Genomic DNA, 23534 nt, shown 5'->3' with positions numbered 1-23534 from the left:
GAAATTTAGGTCAGTAACACCACCAAGTGACTGATCCCTATACATGGTGGTCAAGTAAATGGAAAACAATTTTTTTTTTAAAAAAAGCATGAAGACCTGGGCACAGTGGCACACACCTGAATTCCCAGGTAAGTTAAAGGCTAAGGGAGGAAGAAGGCAAATTCAGCATTACTCTGAACAACTTAGTGAGAGCCTGTCTCAAAATAAAAAATAAAAAAGGCCAGAGATGTAGTTCAGTGGTAAAGCACTTCGCTGGCATTTATGAGGCCCTAGGTTCAGTCCCCAGTACAGCAAAACAAACAAACATACAAAACACCAAAAAAGTAGTATTCATAAAGTCAATATTGTTTACCCCAAAGTCAGTTTGACATGTGTTTGAGTTACTTTTCTCATCACTGAGATAAAATACCTGACATCTAAAGTTAAAAGAGGAAAGGTTTATTTAACTCACAGTTTGTAAAGGATTCAGTCCATAATCAGCTGGCTCCAAGGCAGCATGACATGGCAGAGAGGCATCTCAGAGGAGAAATAGTCCCTAGGAAACCAGGCAGGAGACAGCAAAGCAGCAAGCAGCAACAAGCCTGCTTCCTTTCTGTCCCTCTACAGTCCTTCCAGGCTATAAACCTGTTGATTGGTTCCACCCATACCTAGGGTGGAGCTCCCATTATCCACACCCTTAATCCCACTATCACATCCATAGTCCACATCCACAGGCCCTAATTTAGCCACTTTCAAAACTCCCCACTTTTGACCACATGAGGCTTTGTGGGGGCATCTAGATATAAGTCATAGAAACAAGCAAAGATTATTTAAAAAGAAAAAAAAACTCACTGGAAGAACAGATGCTTCAGGAAACATAAACAGACAATTACTTTGTAATCTCTGCAAAACTAAAGAGAATATGAGTTCTACAAAAAAAAAAAAAAAAAAAAGCCATGCCAAGATGAGAGGACATGATGGTTGTTTCAAAACTAGGACATCATTAGCTTCTAGACAACCTCTCAGGTTTACATATTGAGGAAGGGTAGTCTCTTCATGGACACAAAATCTACAGTCCCTGAACATGTGCTGGTAACTATGTGCAAAATTTACACACTGTTAGAGCTGGCAGAGCCTTAGTCTCCTTTAGCGATGGGACAATGAAACCAAGGTCATGATATATTTAGTAAGAGACAAAGCTACCAGTTGAGATGGATATACATACATATGAAAAAAAGGGAAGGAGAAAGGGGAGAAAGAGGAGAGGAAATAGGTGATGAGAGTAGCAGCGGGGTACAATAGAATGAACACTGAGTAATAGTCAAAGGACCCGCTGAGGACCAAATCTGAACGCTTGGTTCAATTCCTTAGGGTATGTGCCTAGGGGTAGATTGTAGGGTCAGGTCGGAATTTGATGTTTCATCTTTTGAGGAGCTGCCAACTGTTTTCTGCAGTGGCTAAACCATTCTGAATTCCCACCAGCAATGTACAAGTTCCCACTCTTAGCTCGGACACTTACTATGTTGTGTGGTTCGGGATAAGTCACTGCATTTCTCTGAGCCTTGGTTTCCCCATCTCAAAAAGAGGGGTTAGGATTAGCTGTATTATTTCTGCCTGTGGTTTTTTATATTCACACATCCTTTCGTCCCACCCAAACTCTGCCCTTCTGCTGCCCACATCTGTTTCCAAATATTCCCTGACAGTGTGAAGTGCTGTAATGGAGAAGTCCTGGCTCTGCTCCTTCTTAGAATTGGAATTATCTTAATGCATATCCTCGAGTTATATTAATGCCCTTGCATTTCCATACATATCACTCAGAGTACTTTTTCCCCCTTGTCTATTCTTTTCACCTTTTTGCAAGCATCATCTTGTTCTGTCTGTTGGCTGTCAGCTTTTCTCTCCAAGCTTTCGCAGAGTTGCCAGATTCTTGGCTATTTCTCCACCCTCAGCTCATAACTATTTTTCCCCCAAGCTCAGCAACTGCTAAGTGGTCTTTGTGAAATCCTATTAGGATAATCTCCCTGCCCGTGTCTCTTCTCAGGGAGGCTGCCTCTGAAAACCTCAGCTGCCTTCCTCCCCCCACCTGTGTGTCGTAGACTGGCTCCTGAGTCATCCAAAAATGTATTTATTCACAAACGTGGTTATGAGAGCTCTGAAACTGTCAAGACTTGTAGCCCACAGGCAATGGTTACACTCACTGGAGATGTAACTCAGATGTCATCTCCTGCAGGAAGATTACTTGTTTACCTGGGACTCTTATTCCCTAACATAACTCCAGAGATGAGGAACCAGGCCCCTCTACATTTTATGTTTGTACTTTATTCTTCTTTCTCTTCTCTTTCACCTTTCTTTCTGTCTTTCTTGCTTGCTTGCTTTCTTGCTTTCTATTTTTCTTTCTTTGTCATTCACTTATTTTATTGGACTGTGAGCTTCACAAGAGTAGGGGCTAGAGTATCTGGTTCAGATGCAACCCTAATGCCTGACATATTGTAGTTCCTCAGTATGTCTGTTGAAGCAGTAATTGAATATGTTCCTCTTCCATAATGCTGATGGGTATCTGCCTATCCATTTACCTATTAGACCTAAGCTCCTATGGGACAGACTGGGATTTACTTGCTATGATAAAATGGTAAGGAAGACATTATTTAGGACTACTATAAGAGGAGAGAGGGATTAAGTAAAGTCAGGGATTTATAACCCAAAAGCAGAGCGAATGGATGGAAAAACACTAACAGACAACAAGGGTAGGATGATTCCTGTTAAACTGACTTAATAGGATTCTTGCTGAATGCCAGACAGGGTGATCACATACTACTATGTTCTAAATAGTTATGTACTTCCAAGAAATACTAACCTCCAGGGTGATGGTTTTAAGAGATGAGGTCAGTGGAAGGTAAAAGATTAGTACCTTCACCTAGAAGCCCCAGAGAGCTACATTGCTCCAGCCCCCATGAGAGGACACAGCTAGAAGGCATTACATGTGAAGAAGGCCTGCATCACATGGAATCTCCTGGTGCCTTGATCTTAAACTTGCCAGCCTCCAGAACTGAACAAAATACATTTCTATATTTATAAGCAATAGTTTGTGACATTTTGTTATAGCATCCCAAAGAGCTTAAGACAGACATCAAAGGTGAGGGGAAGATTCTTGACTAACTCAGCAGGATTCTTGCTAAAATTGTTGTACACAAGCCAATGCCTAGACAGGAGTCAGGGTCCAGACAAAGTAGAGAAGAGAGGGCTCAGAGGACTGTAACCAAAACATGGTCAAGCAGAGTCTTTGTCAACTTAATTCCTGACGCAAATCTTGTCCTGTATGCTGTCAGCTTGCCAAGTCAACCTAAGCATCCATCTTTAGGAGCAGCCCTGGTTAGCCTGAGCAGCGGATCAGAGCTCTCCTTCCTTTGCTCCCCTCCAAGCTGAAATAGCAGGAGAAGATACCCTAATGATGGGGGCTCACAATGGGGACAGAAAGGAAGAAAATGCGATAGCCCCAAATTATTCAAGAATACACATCACTTTTTCAGGGTTTTAGAGCTTCAAGGCTTTCTTGGGCCAATAAATGACCCTTACAGCCACCCTATGAAGCAAGTTGATTTATCACTTCAAATTATGGATGGAGTAACACTTTGAGAGATCAACCAAAATTGTTCCTTTTATCTCTGATGGTTTCCTTGGAATAAATTTTCCAACCAGAATAAATAAAAATATCATTTTGGCCAGAGATATGCATATTTTATGTTTTTGACAGATATTAAACTGTTCTCCCCAAATACTATACTAATTTGTATTTATACCAATAGTATTTCTCAGAAGTCTTACAAACACACAATATATATCTAATGGATCATTTGTCATTCTTTTATTGATTTATAAAAGTTCTTTCCATATGAATAGAATTGATCATTTGTTTTATATATATATAAAAAACATTATTTTATAGATATAACATTATTAGATGTATATAACATTTATCATTTGTTATATATATGACATATATATAATCAGAGCTCAGCTTGGTATGGATCTTTTATCATGTTTACGGATTTTACAGACAAATATATAGTTTTTTCTTTATTCCTTCTATCTTCAATGGTATCATCAAAAAACTATCATACTCTGAAAGATCATTTAAATGTTCATTTATGCATTATATACCTTAAACACTTTCAAATATTTTACACTTAAATTAAGTGTATTTCATTTATCTAGAATATATTTTGGTATGCAGTATGAAATGAACATCTTTCAATTTAGTCCACACCTAAATATGGGTGGATTATCATTCCAATTTCATCTTATCTCACTAATTTAAACGTTATGTTTATCATTAAAACACACACATATCCTCATCATAAACATATGTATGTATACCCATACATACATCACTTTTAGGGAAATATTTACCTTATTGATCTATGTGTCTCTTTTTGTATCGGTATACACTACTTGAATTATTTTAGTTTCAGAATATATTCCTAAAATTTAGAAATAGAAATCTTCCTCCATTATTCTCTGCCAAAATGTTTGATCATTTTAACCCGTTCATTTTTATAAACTTTAAAATCATCTTGTAACATTACCTATAAATTTCTATTGCAATATGTATCACATATTTTAAATTAAATCCATAAGCTTTAAAACAATATGTCTTCATATCTAGGTATGAGAGATATCTATTTGCTTATTTATTTCTCCAGTTTTGCTTCATAGCTGCCTTCTAAAGTTCCTATATATTGCCTCTTGAGCTAATTCCTGTTTTTAAAATTTTTGCTGCTTTTATAAAATTAATCCTTTTATATTATACTTCCTAACTGCTGTTGCCAGGATTTAGGAAATGGTTGATTTTTGTATATTTATTCCCTAACTAGTCACCTTAGTGGACTCTTTCATCAAGTAGTAATGGTTTTTCATTTAGTTCTTTCAGATTTTTAGTAGATAATAATATCCTTTGCAAATAATAACTTTATCTTTCCCACAATTACATTTTCCATTAGTTACTAGAAATCCCTGAGTAAACATTACATAATTTTAATGATGAGTACTCTTACATTTTCAGGATATGCATTGTTGATTTGGAATAGATATATTCTATCACATTAAGATAACTGCTTTCTAGGTCTTTCAGGATGGTAATTATTCTATGTCCTCACACCACCAACATCACCACTCTGTCTAGTCAATACATATGCAATCTTTCCTCTATACCCTAAGAGCCTTATCTACTTGGTCTTTATCTTTCAGCTTCCCTTAGCCATCTTTTCTGGCTAACTCTGGCCAATAGCAGACAGTGGCAGAAAACCAGACAATAGCTATGGTTCTGTACAGTCTATCAGCAGCCCCTTAGCACCATTCCCTTCCCTTGCCTGCAGGCCAAGGGGTAGTAATGGCTCTCTCTATTTTCATGCCCTTGATACTTCACCATTCCTTGTGATTTTCCTACCTCCATTTATCTATAAATCATTTATCTGTCACCTAGACTTTCCTTAGCTGATTGATAAAGTAGGACTCTGTTGAGTCTTTTCAACACCTAAAAATAACAAATATTTTATCCTTTGCCATACTAATGTGGTATTAAATCATTCATGCATTCATCTAAGGAAAAATTTTGAGTACCTACTATGCATTCATTGCTGTGGAAGACATTGAGATTAGAACTGGAAACCAAAAAAAAATAAAACCAGACAAGTCCCCCACCATTCCATTGCCTTAAGGGAAACAGATACTCAAACAAGTAAATAAAATACAGAAGTATTATGATAGGAAGAAAGAAAGAGTGTTTTGATATGAAGAACGGGATATACATATTGAAATGATGGTCAAGAAAATGGATCTCAGAGAGGTGAAATTTGACTTGAAAAAGAGCTGGCGAAGAGCCTTGAGCAAATGTCAAGGCCTAAAGGCAGGAAAGAATCTGGTGTGGTTTACAGACTGACAGGTCCTTGCTAGCAAAGGGGAGTATAACAGAAAATATGAAGGGACAGATACACACGGGCTAAATCAGCAGTGTTGGGCAGAACTATAGTGCAAGCCACATTTGCAATTTTAAGTTTTCTATCATCCATATTTAAAAAGTAAAAAGAAATAAGTGAAATTAATTCTAATACATTTTACTTAGACTAATACAGTCATTCCTCAATATCCAGAAATCCCCACAGTCACTAAAACCCTCAGATGTTTAAATCCCTCATGTAAAATAGGGTAGTCCTTACATATAAGTGACACACATCTTCTTCTACATTTAAAATCATCTCTAAAGTACTTATATTACCTAATACCATATAAATACTTGTTACACAGGGAATGATGACAAGAAAGAACAGTTTGTACACGTTCAGTACAGATGAAAGTTTTCCTGAGTATTTCCTGTCCACAGTTGGGTGAATCCACAGCTGGTAGAACCCACAAATACACAGTTGGCAGAACTCAGGAACAAAGAGCTAATTATATACCTAAGGTATTATCTTCTCAACATTTAAACAACCTGAAAATTAATAAGATATTTGACTCTTTTATCTTTTGCACTAAATCTGTGAGATTTGTTGTGAACTTTACACTTTACGCACATCTCATTTGACTTGGCCACATTTCAAATGCTCAGCAACTACACATGGCTCGTGGCCTCTGCATTGAAAACATGAGGTTAGATGAGATCAGTCAGGCCTGGTGAGAAGGCTTTCCACAGCTAGGAGGAGCAGGATGCTCAAGATTCATCTCTACTGCTGTCAGCATTGTGCCTGGCATTTAGTAGGTGCTCAGTGAGTGTTCACCACACAGAAGAACAGGAATGACAGAACAGATACCAGGTTCTTGAAGCAGAAAGGCCCCACCAAGAGCACTCAGGTACCTACTTTAGGAAGCTGGGCCTATTGCGGGTCCTCAAGTGAGAGAGAGGAGTTGTAGGCCACTTGGAATGTCTCCTGTTATGCAGGGTGTTCAGATCTGCCTTTCCCATGGCCGGCACTTGGCACAGCTGCTCCCTTAATTCAGAAAGATCACGTCTCACCATATGCCAGAGCACAGTAGGGAGGGAGCCCATTAGTATTCATTGTGCACAGCTTTTCATTTGGGAAAGCACCTCAAATGTGCCGATCCACATTGCTTTGCTTCATTTTTCAACATTCATGAGTGTAATTGCATTTATTTTTCTCGTCAAGACTGCAAAACAAGTGATAATTTACTATATTACAGCCCATATCGGCTGGGTTTGCAGCCACAACAGTTCTAATCTGCTCTCCCAGGGGCTGGGTGGGTAAGCATGGGGTGGTTGTAGCAAAGAGCATGATATTTCTTTGACACAGGAAGTTTGGGCCCAGTTGCTTTTCAAAGTCACAATAACATCGACAACAACAGACACATCAGAGACTGAGCTCTCAAAATATGTTTGCCTCCACTATCTTGACTGCTTCTTACAGTCATGAAATGAGGAAGACATGTACTTTCATTCTCATTTCATGGAAGAGACTGAGCTTCAGAACGGTCCTCAGTTGTATATAGGAACAGGTTGGTGAACAACAGAGCCGGAGCTCAAATCTGGATCCGTGTGATAGGAAACTGTTTTCCCAATGGTGTCACATAGTAGTACTTGATCTCTGATATAGCAAGAGGTCTTCTAGTTCTGTTGGTGAAAAGTAGGCATGGTCTTACAGTTTGATAAACCCAAAGATGCCAGAGCACCTGGGACTACTAGGAAGTCTATTTCCTTGAGACTATACTGCAAAATGTTGGCCTTCAGGAGAGAATTGGAAAGGGTTACACACCCCTGCTGGAGGGTTCATGCAGGTACATCTCTGTTTGTAAATAAATAAAAGTGAGGAAACGTGGTCCAGCCTTGTGGATAGCAATGATTCTCTTGCTATGGCTGTTATCTAAAACTGTTCCACAAAATGTTTGTTGCAGTGCTTGGATGCTAGCCAATGGACTTTTGGAAAATCATGGGATCATAAGGGCCCCAACCTTATCAATATATTACTCTGCTGATGGGTTCATAGTTTAGTGAGTTTATTGTGAGGTGAGACCTAACTGGATGAAGTGGGTCACTGGGGATATGGCTTTGAAGGGTACATTTTGTCCCTGGGCCCTTTCTGACTCTACTGTCACTCTTGTGCTCTCCAGTTTCTGGCTGCCATAAGATGAGCAGTTTTATTCTAGCATACACTTCTACCTTCAGGGTATTCTGCCTCATCCCAGACCCACAGCAATGGGGAAAGAGACTAGGGACTGCAACCTCTAAAACTGGGAGCCAAAATACACCTTTCTGTCTTTGTTGTTTTGAGGTGTTTTGGAAAGCTGATTAACATACCTCTACAGATCCTTTTCCCATTGAATACAGAAACCCAAGTCCATGGTGCTAGCCAAACTGCAGATCACAGATTCTCACAAATCTCTATGTATTTTGTAAGTGATCAACAGGACCTAGCTGTGAAAGCTGATGCATTTTTTAAAACTCATTCCCTAAATAAGATTAAAGTGGTAAAAATGTCAGTGATGGTGAGAGCCTCTTCTCATGCTCTAGGGTTTGAGGAAGTAAACTAGCCTTACTTCCTGACCATTAATTATAACGCATGCGGGTTGAGAAGAGAGAAAAACATCTACCCTTGTCTTGATGGATCTAAGTGAACCAAGCAGACTGTGAATACAGGCAGTTGTTACCAGATAGATTGACATCTCATCCAGATGAAAACTTGGGGTCCAGCCATACCCCTCCATTTTTCTGGAGGCAAGCCAAGATGGTTAAGGAGTCACTGTAGAATTTAAAGAGGCAAGTACCGATCAGCATTCAGGAAGTCCCCTCGACCACCTGACCAGGTACTTTAGTCTGCAGGAGACCCTTTGTCCCTGTTTCTATTCATCCTCTGCAGATTCAGTAGCATCCTCTCATCCAATGATGTCTGGTTCCCCTCAATCCACTCTTGACATTTTCAAGAGAGGGCCTGCCTGTGGGCTCTCAGGCCCAGGCCAGGCCTAAAATGATCAGGTCTGGCCACTCTGGGGCCTGCTCCTGAGCCTCAAGAAGCACATGAACAGGGACCTCTGATAGCCACTCAGTATAAGAGCTTCAAAGGACCTTACCACCCACAATCACCATCCAGTGACACAGCACATTTTCAACACACAGATACAGGCCTGACACACTGTGATGGTTAACTGTCATGTCTTGACTCTCCCAGATGAAGAAAGACCTTGCAGATTAGTAAAGCACAATTCTTGGTGCATCTGTGAGGTGTTTCCAGAGATGACTGGCATGCAGGCCAGCAAACTTGGGTCGGGGGAGATCCACCCTGATTGCTAGTGGCACCATCTAATATTGAAGCCTGGATGGAGTAAAAGAGAGAGGAGGAAGTTGCCCACATTTTGCAAAGCTCCATTCTGCTTGAGCAGGTGCATCTTTTGCTGTTGCCATCACCTGTAAACATCATACTCCGGGTTCTCTAGCCATTCAACATGGCCTCATACCACTGATTCTCCAGGCAGCTTCTAGGCCTTTCATCTTGGACTGATGCCACACCTTTGATCTCTCCTGTTCTGTGGTTTTCATCCTCTTGGACTGAGCAGCTACTGTATCCTATAACTCCAGCATGCAGGCAGCCATTGGGGACTCTCCCACCTTTGACTCCTAAGCCTAACTAATAAATCCCCTTGCAAATTCTGTACCTCTAGAGAACCCTAACCAATACCCGAGTGTTTCAGTGGACACAGCAGCCCCATGGCAAGTCCTAACTCTTGAGACAGGGCAGGAAAGAGACACTTGGAGGTAGCAAAGATCTTACCACGAGCCCACCCACCAAAAATTTTGCTGTTTATTTTCCCTTATGCTATGTCATTTAATCTTATAAGTATCAATAGTACTAGCTTCATTTTATAGATGAAAGAAAACCCCAAGCCAAAGAAATGCAATAGTTTTGCTCAAGGTCCTCCTTGCAGGTTCCCCTGCCTAGTGTCCTCTAACTTCATGCAGGTGTGTGTTTCTGGTACCCTTCTTGAAAATCAGCTAGACAGAGAATCAAGAACAGAAGTTATTGATGTTTCATTTTGAATGTAGGAAAGCAGCCTTTCAATTCAGGTAAACAATTTTTCTGTTATTATTTTCAATATTGTAAAGTCTGAAAACTTCGTAAAGTCTAAAAACCAGGCTAATGCTTTGTTTGAAATGGTCAAAATCCAATAATCATTTCATTCAGCACAGGTGCTAAGTGTAGTCTTTCTTCTAATTATTGCTATCACTCAGAAAAGAAAAATGAGGTTTATTTCCCGGAGGCTGGAACTATGCTCGGAATGGCTCTCTCGCTCACCACCCCCTCTACACCGGGCCAGCCACCCCCACATGCACTCAAGACTCCTTGCTCTTGTATTGTGAAGGCATTGTGAGTTTCCTGCTGGTAATCATGAATCAACTGTGCCACAGAAGAAAAGCTTTATATTCTGTGTGATGGTAAAGATGGAAAATGTGCAAGTATTCCTGATCCAGATCCTTCATTGTATGGGTGAGGACTCTGGGGCCCAGAGAGATTACATAACTTGCTCCAGCTCACACAGAAGGACAGCAGGACAGCAAGCTCACAATTCCTGGCTCCTGAGAGCCACTGTGCATTGTGATGTGAACCACAAGTGTGAATTTCAGCCATCTCAGGTTTTCTGTTTGCTTTAAACCTGTTTTGCGGAGTTTAGCATGTCATTCTTCTCCTAACTCACTTACTCCATATTAACTGAGGGTAGATTGAGTGCCAGAGCCAGTTCCAGGAGCTGAGGACATGCAGGTGTGAACAGAAAAGTTGATTCCTGTTCCCTGGGAGATTATACAAAGTTGAAGGAAAGGGACGTCAAATGCAAAGTGACACAACACCCCTCTATATTGATCTGTAGAGCTGCCTGACGTAGGCCAGTGTTGGAAGCACAAGGGAATTTTGGGATTTGGTGGTTGCCAAGGCACAGAAAGCATACGATACAGAGAGGATGGTAAAGTGAGCAGACAGAGACAGAGGGTGCTGAAGGGAACAGAGGTAGGAGAGAACTGCAGGATGCAACCAACAGAATCCCAAAGTATGGGTGTCCCAGGGCACCACCAGTCTCTGTAGGGGAAAAGAGAAAAAGGGATCCATGCTCCCAGTGGGACCCAGCCTTCCTCACACTTCCACTCCCAATGAACTCCTCCAGTATCACTCGGGTCTTTATTCCTGCCCCATAGCCCAGAGTGTGGGAACACCCAGAGTACCCTTCTGGAGAACCTCTTAAAGGTTCCACTACTTTCCAGTAGCAAAATGCTGGGTCAGGGCCTTTACCGGTCCTTTGGGACACATCTAAAATCCAGACTAGCATACACTATTCAGATTACGCTACTTTCAGAGTTCAGGTGTGATGTCACCAAAATGAACATCAGCACAAGTATCCATGTGGGTATTGGAATAGACACATTTTCCCATTTATCTAGCAATATATATTCTGCTCACTGAAAGATTCTTTTTTGCTTTTCAAAGCCATATTTAGGGCACTTGTTTGTAACAATTATAATCCCTTGTCGTTACTCAGTTATCTCTTCCAGAATAATTACTAAACCTGTGTTCAATTTCCTGGCCTTTTTTTTTTCATACCAATTCTGTGATCCCTGTAAACATCCCAAACTAGCATTGATTGGGGTCATCAAAGGCTAACGCAGTTTTCCCAATTAATTTTGTAGTCCTAAGTGCATGAGAGACCATCTCATAATATGAGACGCCGGCTGAGTAGTTTTACAAGAGCTATTTGGAGACAGAGATTTGCCTTTTATCTGGGCACATGTTTTAGCTTTTTTGTTCTCTCACTGCCATTTCTTAAATAAATCTTTGTACATCCACCCAGCAGAACACTGTCCAAGCTTAGAAGGTGAAAACTAGCTCTGACTGTTGTGGTGTGAAGAGACCAGTGGTAAAACTGTCAGCAATCCCACAGGAAGTCTGCTCTCTTGGGAAGCACAGACTGGACCCAGACTTCCCCAGGTCAAATCCTGGCTCTGCCATACAGTCAAAGCCACATCAGAGGACTGTTGTGAGGATTAAACAGCCAGTGTATTGAAGTGGGTAGGATAGTTCCTGCCAAAAAACAAAGCACTACAAAAATATCATTTCTCTATTACTATTATTATTGCAACACACAGATAATCTCTGTTATGGTTTGTGTCTGGATGTCCTCCCAAAGCCTCATGCAATCATGGGGTAGGCTTCTAGAGTTTCTGATTGACTCACCATCCAATGCTGGGATTATGGATGTGAGTGCTACACCCTGCCCTGGGGCTGATAGTTTGCATACAATATAAGAGAGGGAAAGAGCCTTGCTCTCCACCACTCTTCCCTTTTGCTCTTGTCGATTTTGCTGTTTTCCACTACCATGAACTGTTGCCCTCTGCCATGTGCCACTCTGCCATGGAGCCAGCCGAGTATGGACTGAAACCTTCACAAACTGTGAGCTAAATAAACCTTTCCCTCTTTAATTAGGGTGTGAGGTATTTTGTCTCAGCAAGGCGAGAAAAGTAACCAAGACAGTCTCTCTTTGTCATCCTCCTTTTCCCCTCCCCCACACTCTCCTTCTTTTTCCTCCCCCTCTTCTCCTCCTGGTCCCTTTTTCAACACACACCAACCTGTTAACAGTGCTACGTGGCAAGCTGAGATGGGAGTGGAGGGAGTTAACATGTAAGTACAAACTCAGCAGTTTTTAAGAATTAATATACACTTTATCATTACAGAAGAAAAAATGTAACAGTGGCTAAATGGAAGCATAAGAAGTTATAGCACTCAACTTATCAATAATAATATCAGGAGCAATTAAGGATGCTTAAATGTCCCTATGTCCAGATTACTTTAACATAAACATTGCATTGAAGGAACAGTAGGCCGGTATGGGATGCCTTAAGTTTTCCCACAGGGGCTTCTTATGCATACTCCACATGTTTGTGAGTACACGCCAGGCAAAATGTGAAGAGAGTAGTAATCTCCAGTGTCCCTGTATTTCCCTCAGTGATCTTCAGATCAAATTCAGAGCAAAAGAGCTCAAACCAGCCTTGCCCTGGGAGCAAGTGGTCCTTCCTGGACCCAGATCTTCAAGCTGAGTACATACTCAATGGATGAAAGGTACAGGTGCTCAGGGTGCTACGAAAATGCTAAAGTAAGGGCCTGGGGATTTAGCTCAGTGGCACAGCGCCTGCCTGGCAAGCACAAGGTCGTGAGTTCAATTCCCGGTACCAGAAAAAAAAAAAAAAAAAAGAAAGAAGAAAAGAAAATGCTAAAGCAGAAGCAAGGCACTCCTGAAATCACTTCTCCCTGACTTCTTTAACACCATAACCTCACTAACAATGGAGTCCTTGTGCCACATAAGGCACAAGGAATTCAGCCCACATCTTGGAGTAGTTTGCAGCCCTAGTGGGAAATCAGAGATAATGTCATAATAAAAACTTGGGAACAGATGCACAGTGGACAGGAGAGTAATTTGGGTAGTCAGGAAAGGCTTCCTGGAGGAGGTAACCTCTGTGCAGGGCTCCAGTATAGGTAGACAGGAAACAGGAAGCATTCTCTAGCCAAAGAATTCAGCAAATATAACAAAAACATAATGGCATTAGCTGCCGGATTTGTGGTTGAAACAAAAAAATTAAGTATGACTTTCACAAAAGTAGGAATGTCCAGGATAAATATTGGGAAGCTCATCATGCAGGGGAAAGATTTAGGATCAGATTTTAAAAACAAACAGACGGTAAAGCACTTGTGAACAACTAACAAGCAGGGAGTCCAGTAAGGCCTTTTAGGACAATCACTGTGGTCTGACCACCACTGCCACTGGGAAGTCCACTTCATCAGCTTCTGGCCACTGGCTTTTCCTTCCCAGAGAAGTTGTTGGCAGAGAGGACCAACCGGCTGCATCCAGGTCACCTGTCCAACCGCACCCAGGTGCCAGGAAATGAGTATCTGGCACCTTTACTTTCCTAGGAACCCTGCATTCCACCAGGAATCATCATAATGGCAGATACCCCAAATCAGCAAACAGGCTTGGTGGTGGGACCCTTAAACCCAAACCTAGAGAGTACAGGGAAGAGGAAAGGGCAGAGGAGGAGGAGGAGGAGGAGGTGGCTGAAGATACACAGTAGGGTCATATCATGAGAAAGTTCAATTATTAATAACAGTAATTCACTTAACATTTATACCTACCTTGTAAGTCCTGGCATGCTACTTGCAGATACAAATAAAATGTTGCCCTTGTCCACAGGGGAACAAGAGGTAGCTTAGTATACAGTCTATAACCCAACTTGCTAGTCATTCAATCAGCACTGGAGGGCCCATTGTGCTTTTGACAGCTGACGTCCACCTCTACTGGCCAGCACCTGGACCATTGTGGTTGATACTATTTCAGACCCAAGTCCTACTAAGCCCTGAAGGTTTCCATCCAGTACCTATGCCAAGAACTATAACAGGGCACCACCAGTTCCAGATTTGTGTTCTATGCTTCAGGATTCACAAGGCATTTTCCCAACCATCAACTCAGGGACAAATTTCTAGGATTACGTGTTTGACATGTTGATTATCCTCTCCCTCCAAATCTCAAAAATCATACAACCCATTCTGATTTGGGGTACACAGGGAATACATATAGCTATGTATGTGAAAGAAAATTTGATAACTCTTATTGGAGATGAGCACAGAGCTATGTGTATAAAAATGCTCCCTGCAATATGCTTTAGGAGCAACTACATGGAATTCAAATATGCAATAGCATGGGATGGTTAAATAAATAGTGGAACAGTCACTGGAATGGAAAACCCTGAAGCTTTTAAAAAGCATTCTTCTGAGGAACATTTAATGACATGAGGAAAAAGCTACAAAATCATTAAATAGAAAAAGATATTTATGTAAGTTTGTATGCATGTGTGACTTTCATTTTGTTTTTGTAGCTAGCTCCGTTGTGCATATTCTCTTCAATGAATATGTAATATTTTTGGCATCATAAATCATGACTGCAAATAGAAATCATTTTAAAACATACCTAGTTGATGACAACATTGTGTATATATTTTACTAGCTGAGATTTCAAGATCACTTCCCCTGCCATGTGCAAGTCACAAAACCTTGGACCAGTCACCTGTCTGGAACTCAGCTTTCTCCACAATAAAGTGTTGACAATATCTCTGAACCCCTGCAATAGGCGGTGGCCCATTAGGTTAATATTGTGGGAAAAATATCTGCTCCAATTCTTCGTTACAGTGGGCACTAAATGTCAGCTTCCCTAAAAAGAAAGCAAAGTTTCCAATGCTCCCAGCACCCTTTGGTTTGTTCCCCTGTGCAAAAGGTCCCCTGAGCAGCTGGTAGGGGTTGGAGTATGGAAGTGGGATTGGCTGGGTTTTTTGTCTGCTAGGGCTGCTCTGACAACTCACCACAAGCTAGGTGGCTCAGGACAACAAACATTTATTTGCTTGTAGTTCTGGAGGCTGGAAGTCTAAAAGCAAGGTTGGGTGGGGCTGTGTTCCTTCCAGAGGCTCCACAGAAGAATATTTCCTTGCCTGACCTAGTTTCTACCATCCGCCAGCAACCTGTGGCCTTCCTTGGCTTGCAGCTGCATCACTCCAACCTCTGCCTCTGCCTCCACAGCCTCCTTCCCCATAGCTCTGGATGGCTCTGCCTCCACCAGTCATGCTGGATTAGGGTCCAGTATGACCAGTATGGTCTTAACTTGATTACATCTGTAAGAATAGCACTTCCAAGTAAGATCACATTCACAGCAACCAGGGATTAGGACTTCAACTTGTCCTTTGAGAAGATACAGTTCAGTCCATGACAGACACTAATGCTCTCACTATAAACATCGGCAGTTAGACCAACACAGGGCCACGTAGCAAAGGGTCCAGAAACACAAAGAAAGCTCAGAGCCATCCTGGAAATGATGTCTGCTCCTGCTACAGGCTGATGGGCTGAAGTGGTCCAGCTGCCATGAGTGAATATATGGACATTCTCCCTGGGTTTCCCTGGTCCTTCTCCCTTTCCAGCAGGCAACTATCAGACTCTGTATTTTTCTTCTCTAGCAAAGTGTGCAGGAGAAGCAAAGAGAGGAAGCTGCTTCAAGACTTCCTTTTTGTTGTTGTTGTATCACTAAAATCTAAATTTACGACGGAGACTATGCCCTGGGTTAGACGTAGAGTTTGCCTTTAAGGGGTATAATGCGGGGGAGAGAGAGAAAAATTCTCACCACAGGAAGGTCACAAGGCAGTGTCTGCTGGTCCCATCCTGCTCAAGGGCAATTGGAAGAGGGGAATTCCCAGGAGGGGTGTTGGGTGAGTCCCTGGGGCTGGTAAGACCCATATAATAAGCATTCCCCGCCTTATAAAGCAGCAAAAGCATGACACAGGGACCACAGGAAATGTAGAGAGGAAGTCACAGTTAACTAGTTTACATCTTTTATACATTCACAGAACCCTAGGAAAGGAGATGCTCCGATAGTGCCTGTTTGTGTTTAGATGTCCCCCAAATCCTCATGCACTTTTAGAGAGGGTTTTTTTCTTGGTAGCTGAATCTGGAATTTGTGACTGAGTCATGGTTCAGTGATAGGATTAAGAGTGCTGGGATTAAGGGTGGGTGATTACTGGATCAGGCCAGTAACTAGATTGATACCACCCTAATCCCAGTAGACTGGATACAAGATAAGGGACAGAGAAAGGCTTGTTTTTTCTCTCTTGTTGCTTTTGCTGTCTTCCCCTTTCATGAGTGCTTGCCCCTCTGCCATATGCCACCTGCCTTGGAACCAGCCCATTATGGACTGAAACCTCCACAAATTGTGAGCTAAACAAACCTTCCTCCTTTAACTTTGGGTGTCAGGTATTTTGTCTTAGCACCAAGAGAAGTAGCTAAAACAGTGCCTAAATTTAACACATCAACTTCCTAGGGGCTCAAGATCAGAGTCAAGTTGATGTAAAAGGAAGAAATAAATGCACCATGTCTTCTGCACCTAGGGGTGCTGCCTGAGATTTGACCCTACTTTATTCCCAGTCCTTAAAACACTGTTGTACAGCATTAGAAGGAACCTCCCAACCCCTGGTACTTCAGCCTTTGAAAAAGACACATGTAGCACTTACATTTCCCATCAGCCCCACCAGGTCCTACTAGGCTCTGGGCCGCAGGTGAGGGCTGCTATGGGGAAAAAGACCAGGTTAGTTGCTGCCAGCTCCATGGGCTCCACGGACACAACGTGCCCAGAAAAGAGTTTATAGGTGTGGTAACCCTCATTCCTCGGTGACAGCCCCAGTAGAGATGACAAGGGGGAAAGCATGTCTGAAGCCTGGGATGCTAGCCTGAGGTCTTTTCTTCTAGAGAAAGAAGAGCAAGACAGAAAGAACATCTTGTGCAGCATTTGAGTTAGGTAGGGCTGAGCTGGAGGAGGCAGCCAAGCCCTCCAGGCAGTGATGCCTTCTAGGAAGTGGAAAGCTTCTCTGGCCAGTTGGGCCTTGGCCAACCACCTGCTGGTAAGCTCCCTCAAAAGGCAGCTCTGGGTCCAGGGCAACTTGAAGGAGGAACAAGTGTTAAAATGGACTTAGACCTATTGTCCCACACACTGTAGGAATCAGAGAAGAATCTAAGGACCCCAACACTGCCTGAGCCCTGCGCTGTACAGAAAGTTCACACACACAGGTATCCTCCATTGAACTCTCTCACTCTAGTCCCCAAGTTAAAGATGAGGAAACTGAGGCAGAAAGATTGAGGCTCCCGGGTTGCTCAGCTATGATGTAAGATTGGAATAAGATGATCTGTAAATATGTCTCTAGCAAGGTCTTTGAAAACAAAGAAGACATTACAAGTAGAACAATAAAAGAAATGGCTTTTAGATAACAGATGAGGAAGGATTTTTGCAGGAAGTTGTAAGTGTTGAGATCTAAAGAAATCATCCACGTGAAAGGTGGAGAAATCATTCCCAGCAAGAGGCAACAGCATGTGCAAAGGTCCTGTGCCAAGAAAGACTCTGAACTAGCCAACAAATCAAAACCAGCCAGGGTGTCTGGAGGATTTCAAGAGAGAAGAAAAGGGCTCAGAGATGACATTAAATCATGCAAGACCCGACAGGCCATGGTGAGGTATTCAGATTATATCTATATGCCAGGTCGGGGAAGGGATTAAATGTCAAAATTACATGGCTGGATTCACTCAGACCAAGTATAACCCACAGCTTGTCACACAAAGGAGATCGATAAAAGGCTGTGGAACATTGGAATAAATAGACTCAAACCAGATTTGGGAAAAGATAGAAAATGCTGGATGTACAGAAGAAATAAGATTTCAGCCTTGGCCTATGAGAGGAACAAACTGTGTCGCCTAATCCAAATTCAGTTTCATGCCTCTCTGCATAAGCAGCCTGCAGAGCCACTGAAATCCACAGGCACATCATGACAGAATAATTTCAGTGATCATTATCAAATGCCTCTATTTAGAAAAGCTCAGAAGATTGTATTAGCACAATCCAATATTTATGAAATGACACTCTGCTGTAATGAGAGACTGAAAAAATTAAGATTAGAAGCAAGCATCATGTCTTTGGGCAGAGACAATGGCATGGGAGAAAGCCGCCATCCCACTCAGCTGCCTGCTTGCAGTCTTGATTTTCTAATCTGTAAGATGGGAAGGACAGCAGCAAAGGGAAAAAAAAAATATGTGATCAGTTAGTGCAGGGCCCAAAGGCCTTCAGTAATCTTTATCTTTCATTCCTGCATTACAAAACCCTTGATTAAGACTATTTGCCCATCCACCCATGCATCCTTTAACAAGATGTCATTTAGAACACACTCTGCAGGACACACTGCATTAGGCACTGAAGATTAAGCTCTGAATGGCACTGTCCTGGCTTCCAGTTGCAAGGAACATCTCAGCTGGGGGCAAAGCACACAGTGAATAACACCAGCTATGATGCATTTCACTGGAAAAAATGCACTGTCCAGCTGGAGTCATTACAAAGAGAGCAGGTCCAGACTGAAGTATGACAAGGAAGTACTGGACAGGAAGAGGAAGGAAAGAGCTCCATGCAGAACCCTGATGTTGTATGAAGCAGCAAAGTCAGACTCTTCTGGAAACTGACAGAAGCCAGAGGAAATTGGGCACAGGGCAAGTGGAACTGGATGCAGCTGGAGGTTGAGGCGGGCCCAGCCACAGAGCCTAGAGGTCGCGACAGGTCTCTGGTATTCGCAGAGCAATCTGAAATGTTTAATTTTGTACCACAGCACAGCTTTATTACACTAAAGGCTTCTGACAGCTCTCAAGAGAAATAAATACAATGCATGTCCTTAATAGGTATAGGTAGAGCCACCCAAAGCCTCCTGCTTTGGAGCCAAACTCAGTCAGGAAGGCCGTACACTCCTCTAGACACTTCTGACCATCTTCCATGCCTCCAGCTTAGTTGCAACTGAAAAATGTGCTTCTGAAGAGGTTGCCTGGAACACACGGTAGCCAGGTAATGAGCTGTGTAGGTCTAAAGTTCCTAAGAAACATCCAGGCTGGAGGCATAAATGTCGGAATTACCAGTGTACAAATGGACAGTAGCTGAGGCCATGTGTGGAAAGGGTATCCAGCAAGCTCAAAGAACTGCAGCATTCAAAACCCAGAGTAAGCTGGCAAAGGAGAGCAGGAGAGAAGCATCAAGAAGGGGTGGTGGAAAACCAAGATGGCATGTGGGCTACATGAACCTCTGGTCTTCCGTGTGGAGGATGGCTATCTTCTCCAACAACCATTGTCTTATCAACTCTACCAGAGGGTGATCTTCACTTTCCAAGAGCTGCAGTTCTTCCTGGCTGACATCACCAGGTAAGCCTTTTTGAGATTTACCTCATCCACATACACCCCACTCAAAGTGTTCTCCCTGAGGAAGAGGTACTTCCCCCAGGGAACATCCGGCTTACCTCATACAAGTATCTGTTGTACTAGTATCCATGAGGTTTGCCACATACAAGTATCCATCAAGAATTACATTGGACTTTCGAGCCTATAGGTAAAAGATAAGCTAGGTATTCAGGACATAAGGATATTAACTATGAATAATACTCTGCTTTTAGGAGTACCAACTTGTGTCTGTGCGGCCTGGAGCAAACAAGAGACATCAAATTCTTCTGTAGCCCATTCTCTCCTAAAATCCCACTGCTATCAAACTTCCAAGCAAAACTTAGTGACGTCTGATGTACACTTAGAGTTTAGAACCTCAAAGTTAAAGGAATTCCTAAAGGTGCCCAAATCCAGGTGACATGTGCCTCTCACTACATTGTGAAGAGTTCACTCTGGGGACAGAGAACTCAGTGCCTGCAGTTACCTATTGTCCTCTCAGACAGCTCAGTCTTACAAAAGTTCTTCCCCCGTGAGTCACTGTAAAAGCTAAGCATCACCATTACAGCCCCAAGCCCGATAGATCACGTACCTGTGGGCACTGCTGGGTCCAGCATGGGTTTCTCCCATGTGTTAATCTGCTCCCAGGTGAATCCATTGGTCCCCAGGGCCACACTGTAACCACAGTTGCTGTAGTGCTCATCAAAGGAACAGCCTCCTGCAGACAAAAGAGAGATGGGTAAGTACATCCTTGTGTCTGAGACTTGGTTCGTTACCCCTGTCTCATCGGCTCTTCATTTACAGCTTTGAATTTTAAACCCGAGAGAAGACTTTTTTCAAAAGGCGAGCAAATTGGATTTTTATATTAGCTTTGGTGCTCTCAGGAAAGGCACTGGCATCTGCAGGCCCCCCTGTTTTAAAAAGTTAATAAGGCTAGTTACATTGATTTCAATCTTCCTTCCTGAGAAAGTAAACAGCAACGTCTCACGCTAAGTAGGAAAAATGAATGCCAGGGCATGCCTCTGTAATTGCTTCCTGCAATGTGGAGGATTGCAGGGATGCAGCACAAAGAGCACTTGCTTCAGAGTTTAATAAAACTAGACCCATCCTTCAGCTTTGCAATGCTGTGTGAGCTGGGGTCACGTGCTTAACACCTGTGTGTCTCAGTTTCCCCAGCTGTGATATAGAGGAAAATATCCACCTTATAGAAATACAGGTAAATGGATTAACATATGAAAAACAGTAACTGGTACAGAATATGTCTCCATCTCCACTTTCTGCTCCGTAAATGCAGTTTGAAAACTCATTTTTCATTGACTAGGAAAAGAATTTGTGAGGAATCAGATCATCAAACTCCTGGTTGATAGTACAGTTAATGCTGATAGTGTTTAAAGCTTTTCCTTCCAACCTAAAGTTCAAGCCATCCACCATTTGACAGTAAGTTATGCTTATTTGATTCTGACAAGGATGCCCCGAGTTTGGGTGCTAAACTCCCTCAGGGTGACACTGAAAGAGACATGGGATGTAGAATGGAGGCTCCACCTAGGAGATGCTTATGTGACCAGGGAAAGAGGAACCTGCTATATTCTGGAGGGGTCAGAGAAAGAAAAGGAGGAGAACTAACAGGGTTCAGAAAGATGGCAGCCTCCCCATGAGTGGAGAAAAGAAGGAAGGGTATTTCAGAGGCAGCCCACAGACATGAGGCTGTGGCAGCAAGAATAACCTTCTACCAGCCTACCGGCTGGCCTCCAAAACCCATTTCATACACTGTCTATCTTCTCCATTCTTTCCCTGTCTCCTTGATGCTAAGAGATCTCATCCTACCACCATCACCCTCCATTAAACACCCATATAATCCCCCACCACACATAGAATGTCTGCTATAGAGAAAATGCTTATATGCCAAGTGTGTTCCTGGGAACAGCTGATTGAGATCCCTCTAGACTGTGGATTTAAACAAGAGAAGGACAGCATGGCCAAGACATGGCTGTGCACATCAAAGGTTTCGTTTATTCCTTATTCCTCTACACAGAACACTGTTTCTAAGCCTCCTTGTATCTAGAGATGACTGTGTGGCAAATGCTGGAAACCTGTAATAAAGATACCAACCATGTGCAGGACTAACCCATGAAAAGAATCTCTTAAAAGCAATCCTTTCACTCTCCTTTGTGAGGACCTTCAATGCTGTGGTGGAGAAGTGGTACCCAGGAAAGAACTCTAGATCCTTAAGGCAGTTATTGGAGGAGACTCATCCAGAAGGTTACCTGACCAGTAGTATCAGTATTTAGCTTCTGGAAAGCAAAATAGAAACCTTTTTTTCTTATGCCAGTGATTTCTTAGGGTTTAGCTGTTAACACAGCAGAGCCCTGTGCATTCTGACTAATATAAGAAGTGTCATACCTTTCTATAATGGTTTTTAAAAATAACTAAGATGCATGCTTTCCTGGGTATTGACTCCAGCAAAGCAGTATATTAGACACTGACTGCCTGATGATTAGTTTTCACTTGATCCTCACAACTGTGTGAAACATATTTCATCCCTACTTTAAATGTAAGGTAATTGGTGTATCAAGGGACTAATGAACTGTACAAGCCACACAGAAGGGTAGTGTTGGACCCATGATTAAAACCATAGCAAACTATCTACAGATCTCATGTTCTTTCTAATAGATCAGAGAGAAAGCTATTTCCCCAAATGAAGGACAAATCTTTCTCTTTTAAGGTAAAGAGAGGGAACCAGAAAGATAAAAGGCTTTGAGTGTAGTTGGTTCTCTCAATTCGAATCCATTTCCTTGTTTATTCTAGAAACATTTTCAACAGTGGCCTTTTTTAGTGAGTTCTGTGCAAGGCTACAGGACTGACAAATGTTGTGACTTTGTTGCCAGCTGATGGCTTCACCTTTTGGAAGTAACTCAACGAGGAAAGTTCTAACCACATTAATGGATTAATCTATTCATAAGTTCACAGCTCACTGGGCTTGTTAGGAGGCAGGACCTTTGTGGATAAGCAGGTCATGAGAGCAAACAGTTAGGGACTATATCTGGTAACCAATTCTTTTCTTTTGGGTGCTTTCCTTCTCCCTCTGCTTCCCAGATGCCATGAAGTGAGCAATTTTGCTCCACCAGAAGTTCTGCTTCACCTCAGACTCACAGCAAGGAAATGACCTTACCATGGAACTGAACCTCCAAAACCGTGAGCCAAAGTAAAACTTTCCTCCTTTTTAAGTAATGTCAGGTACTATGCCACAGTGATGCGAAGCTGATGAACACAACTGATGTGATCCTTACTCACACAAAATTTGCAGAGCACAGGGAAAGACAAACACACAAACACAGGTACTTTCACACGCAGAGGTGTTGCTGCTCAAAGAGAAAGGAATTAATCCATTTTAGTTAATGGCTTAATTACATAGATTCTCTGCCTTCCTCTAGACAAGAATTAGGAGGTTTTACAGGTAAACCTTTGGGCATCTCAGGTCATGAATCACAGCAACATCACTCTGACAATTGGCCTTAGCCCACTGGCCAGTTGCTCAGCCCTCACTTCCTTGCTTCTGCACAATATCATAGATAGAAAGCTACTTCTGAACCAACTGCCAACAGGTCTCGGCTCTCAGAAACCAGAGACACATCGCCTCTTTACAACAATTTCCTAAACCATCTTGCTTTTCCCATCTGCTGAATGCCAGTGAACTCAATCAGTATACAGTGAGAAAATGTTTTCTCTTCTAGCAGTCTGACTTTTGATACTGGG

General features: G+C 42.3%; 1 protein-coding gene across 2 annotated transcripts in view; it reads right to left on the bottom strand.

Moving 5' to 3' along the window:
• Ptprt (protein tyrosine phosphatase, receptor type, T) overlaps positions 1 to 20478 on the bottom strand; it is a 775250-nt gene extending 754772 nt beyond the window's left edge. For both annotated transcript variants that reach the window (XM_013518366.1, XM_005392501.2), the window contains exon 1: positions 20374 to 20478. In XM_013518366.1, coding sequence (XP_013373820.1) covers positions 20374 to 20398 — 25 coding nt within the window. In that variant the 5' untranslated portion in view covers positions 20399 to 20478. The remainder of the gene's footprint in view (positions 1 to 20373) is intronic.
• Positions 20479 to 23534: the final 3056 nt, after the last annotated feature.

Source organism: Chinchilla lanigera, unplaced genomic scaffold, assembly GCF_000276665.1.
Source record: "Chinchilla lanigera isolate Chin_1 unplaced genomic scaffold, ChiLan1.0 scaffold00044, whole genome shotgun sequence".
Lineage (NCBI taxonomy): Eukaryota > Metazoa > Chordata > Mammalia > Rodentia > Chinchillidae > Chinchilla > Chinchilla lanigera.
Note: the sequence above shows the minus strand (reverse complement) of the source record. Positions and strands in the feature narration are given on the sequence as shown.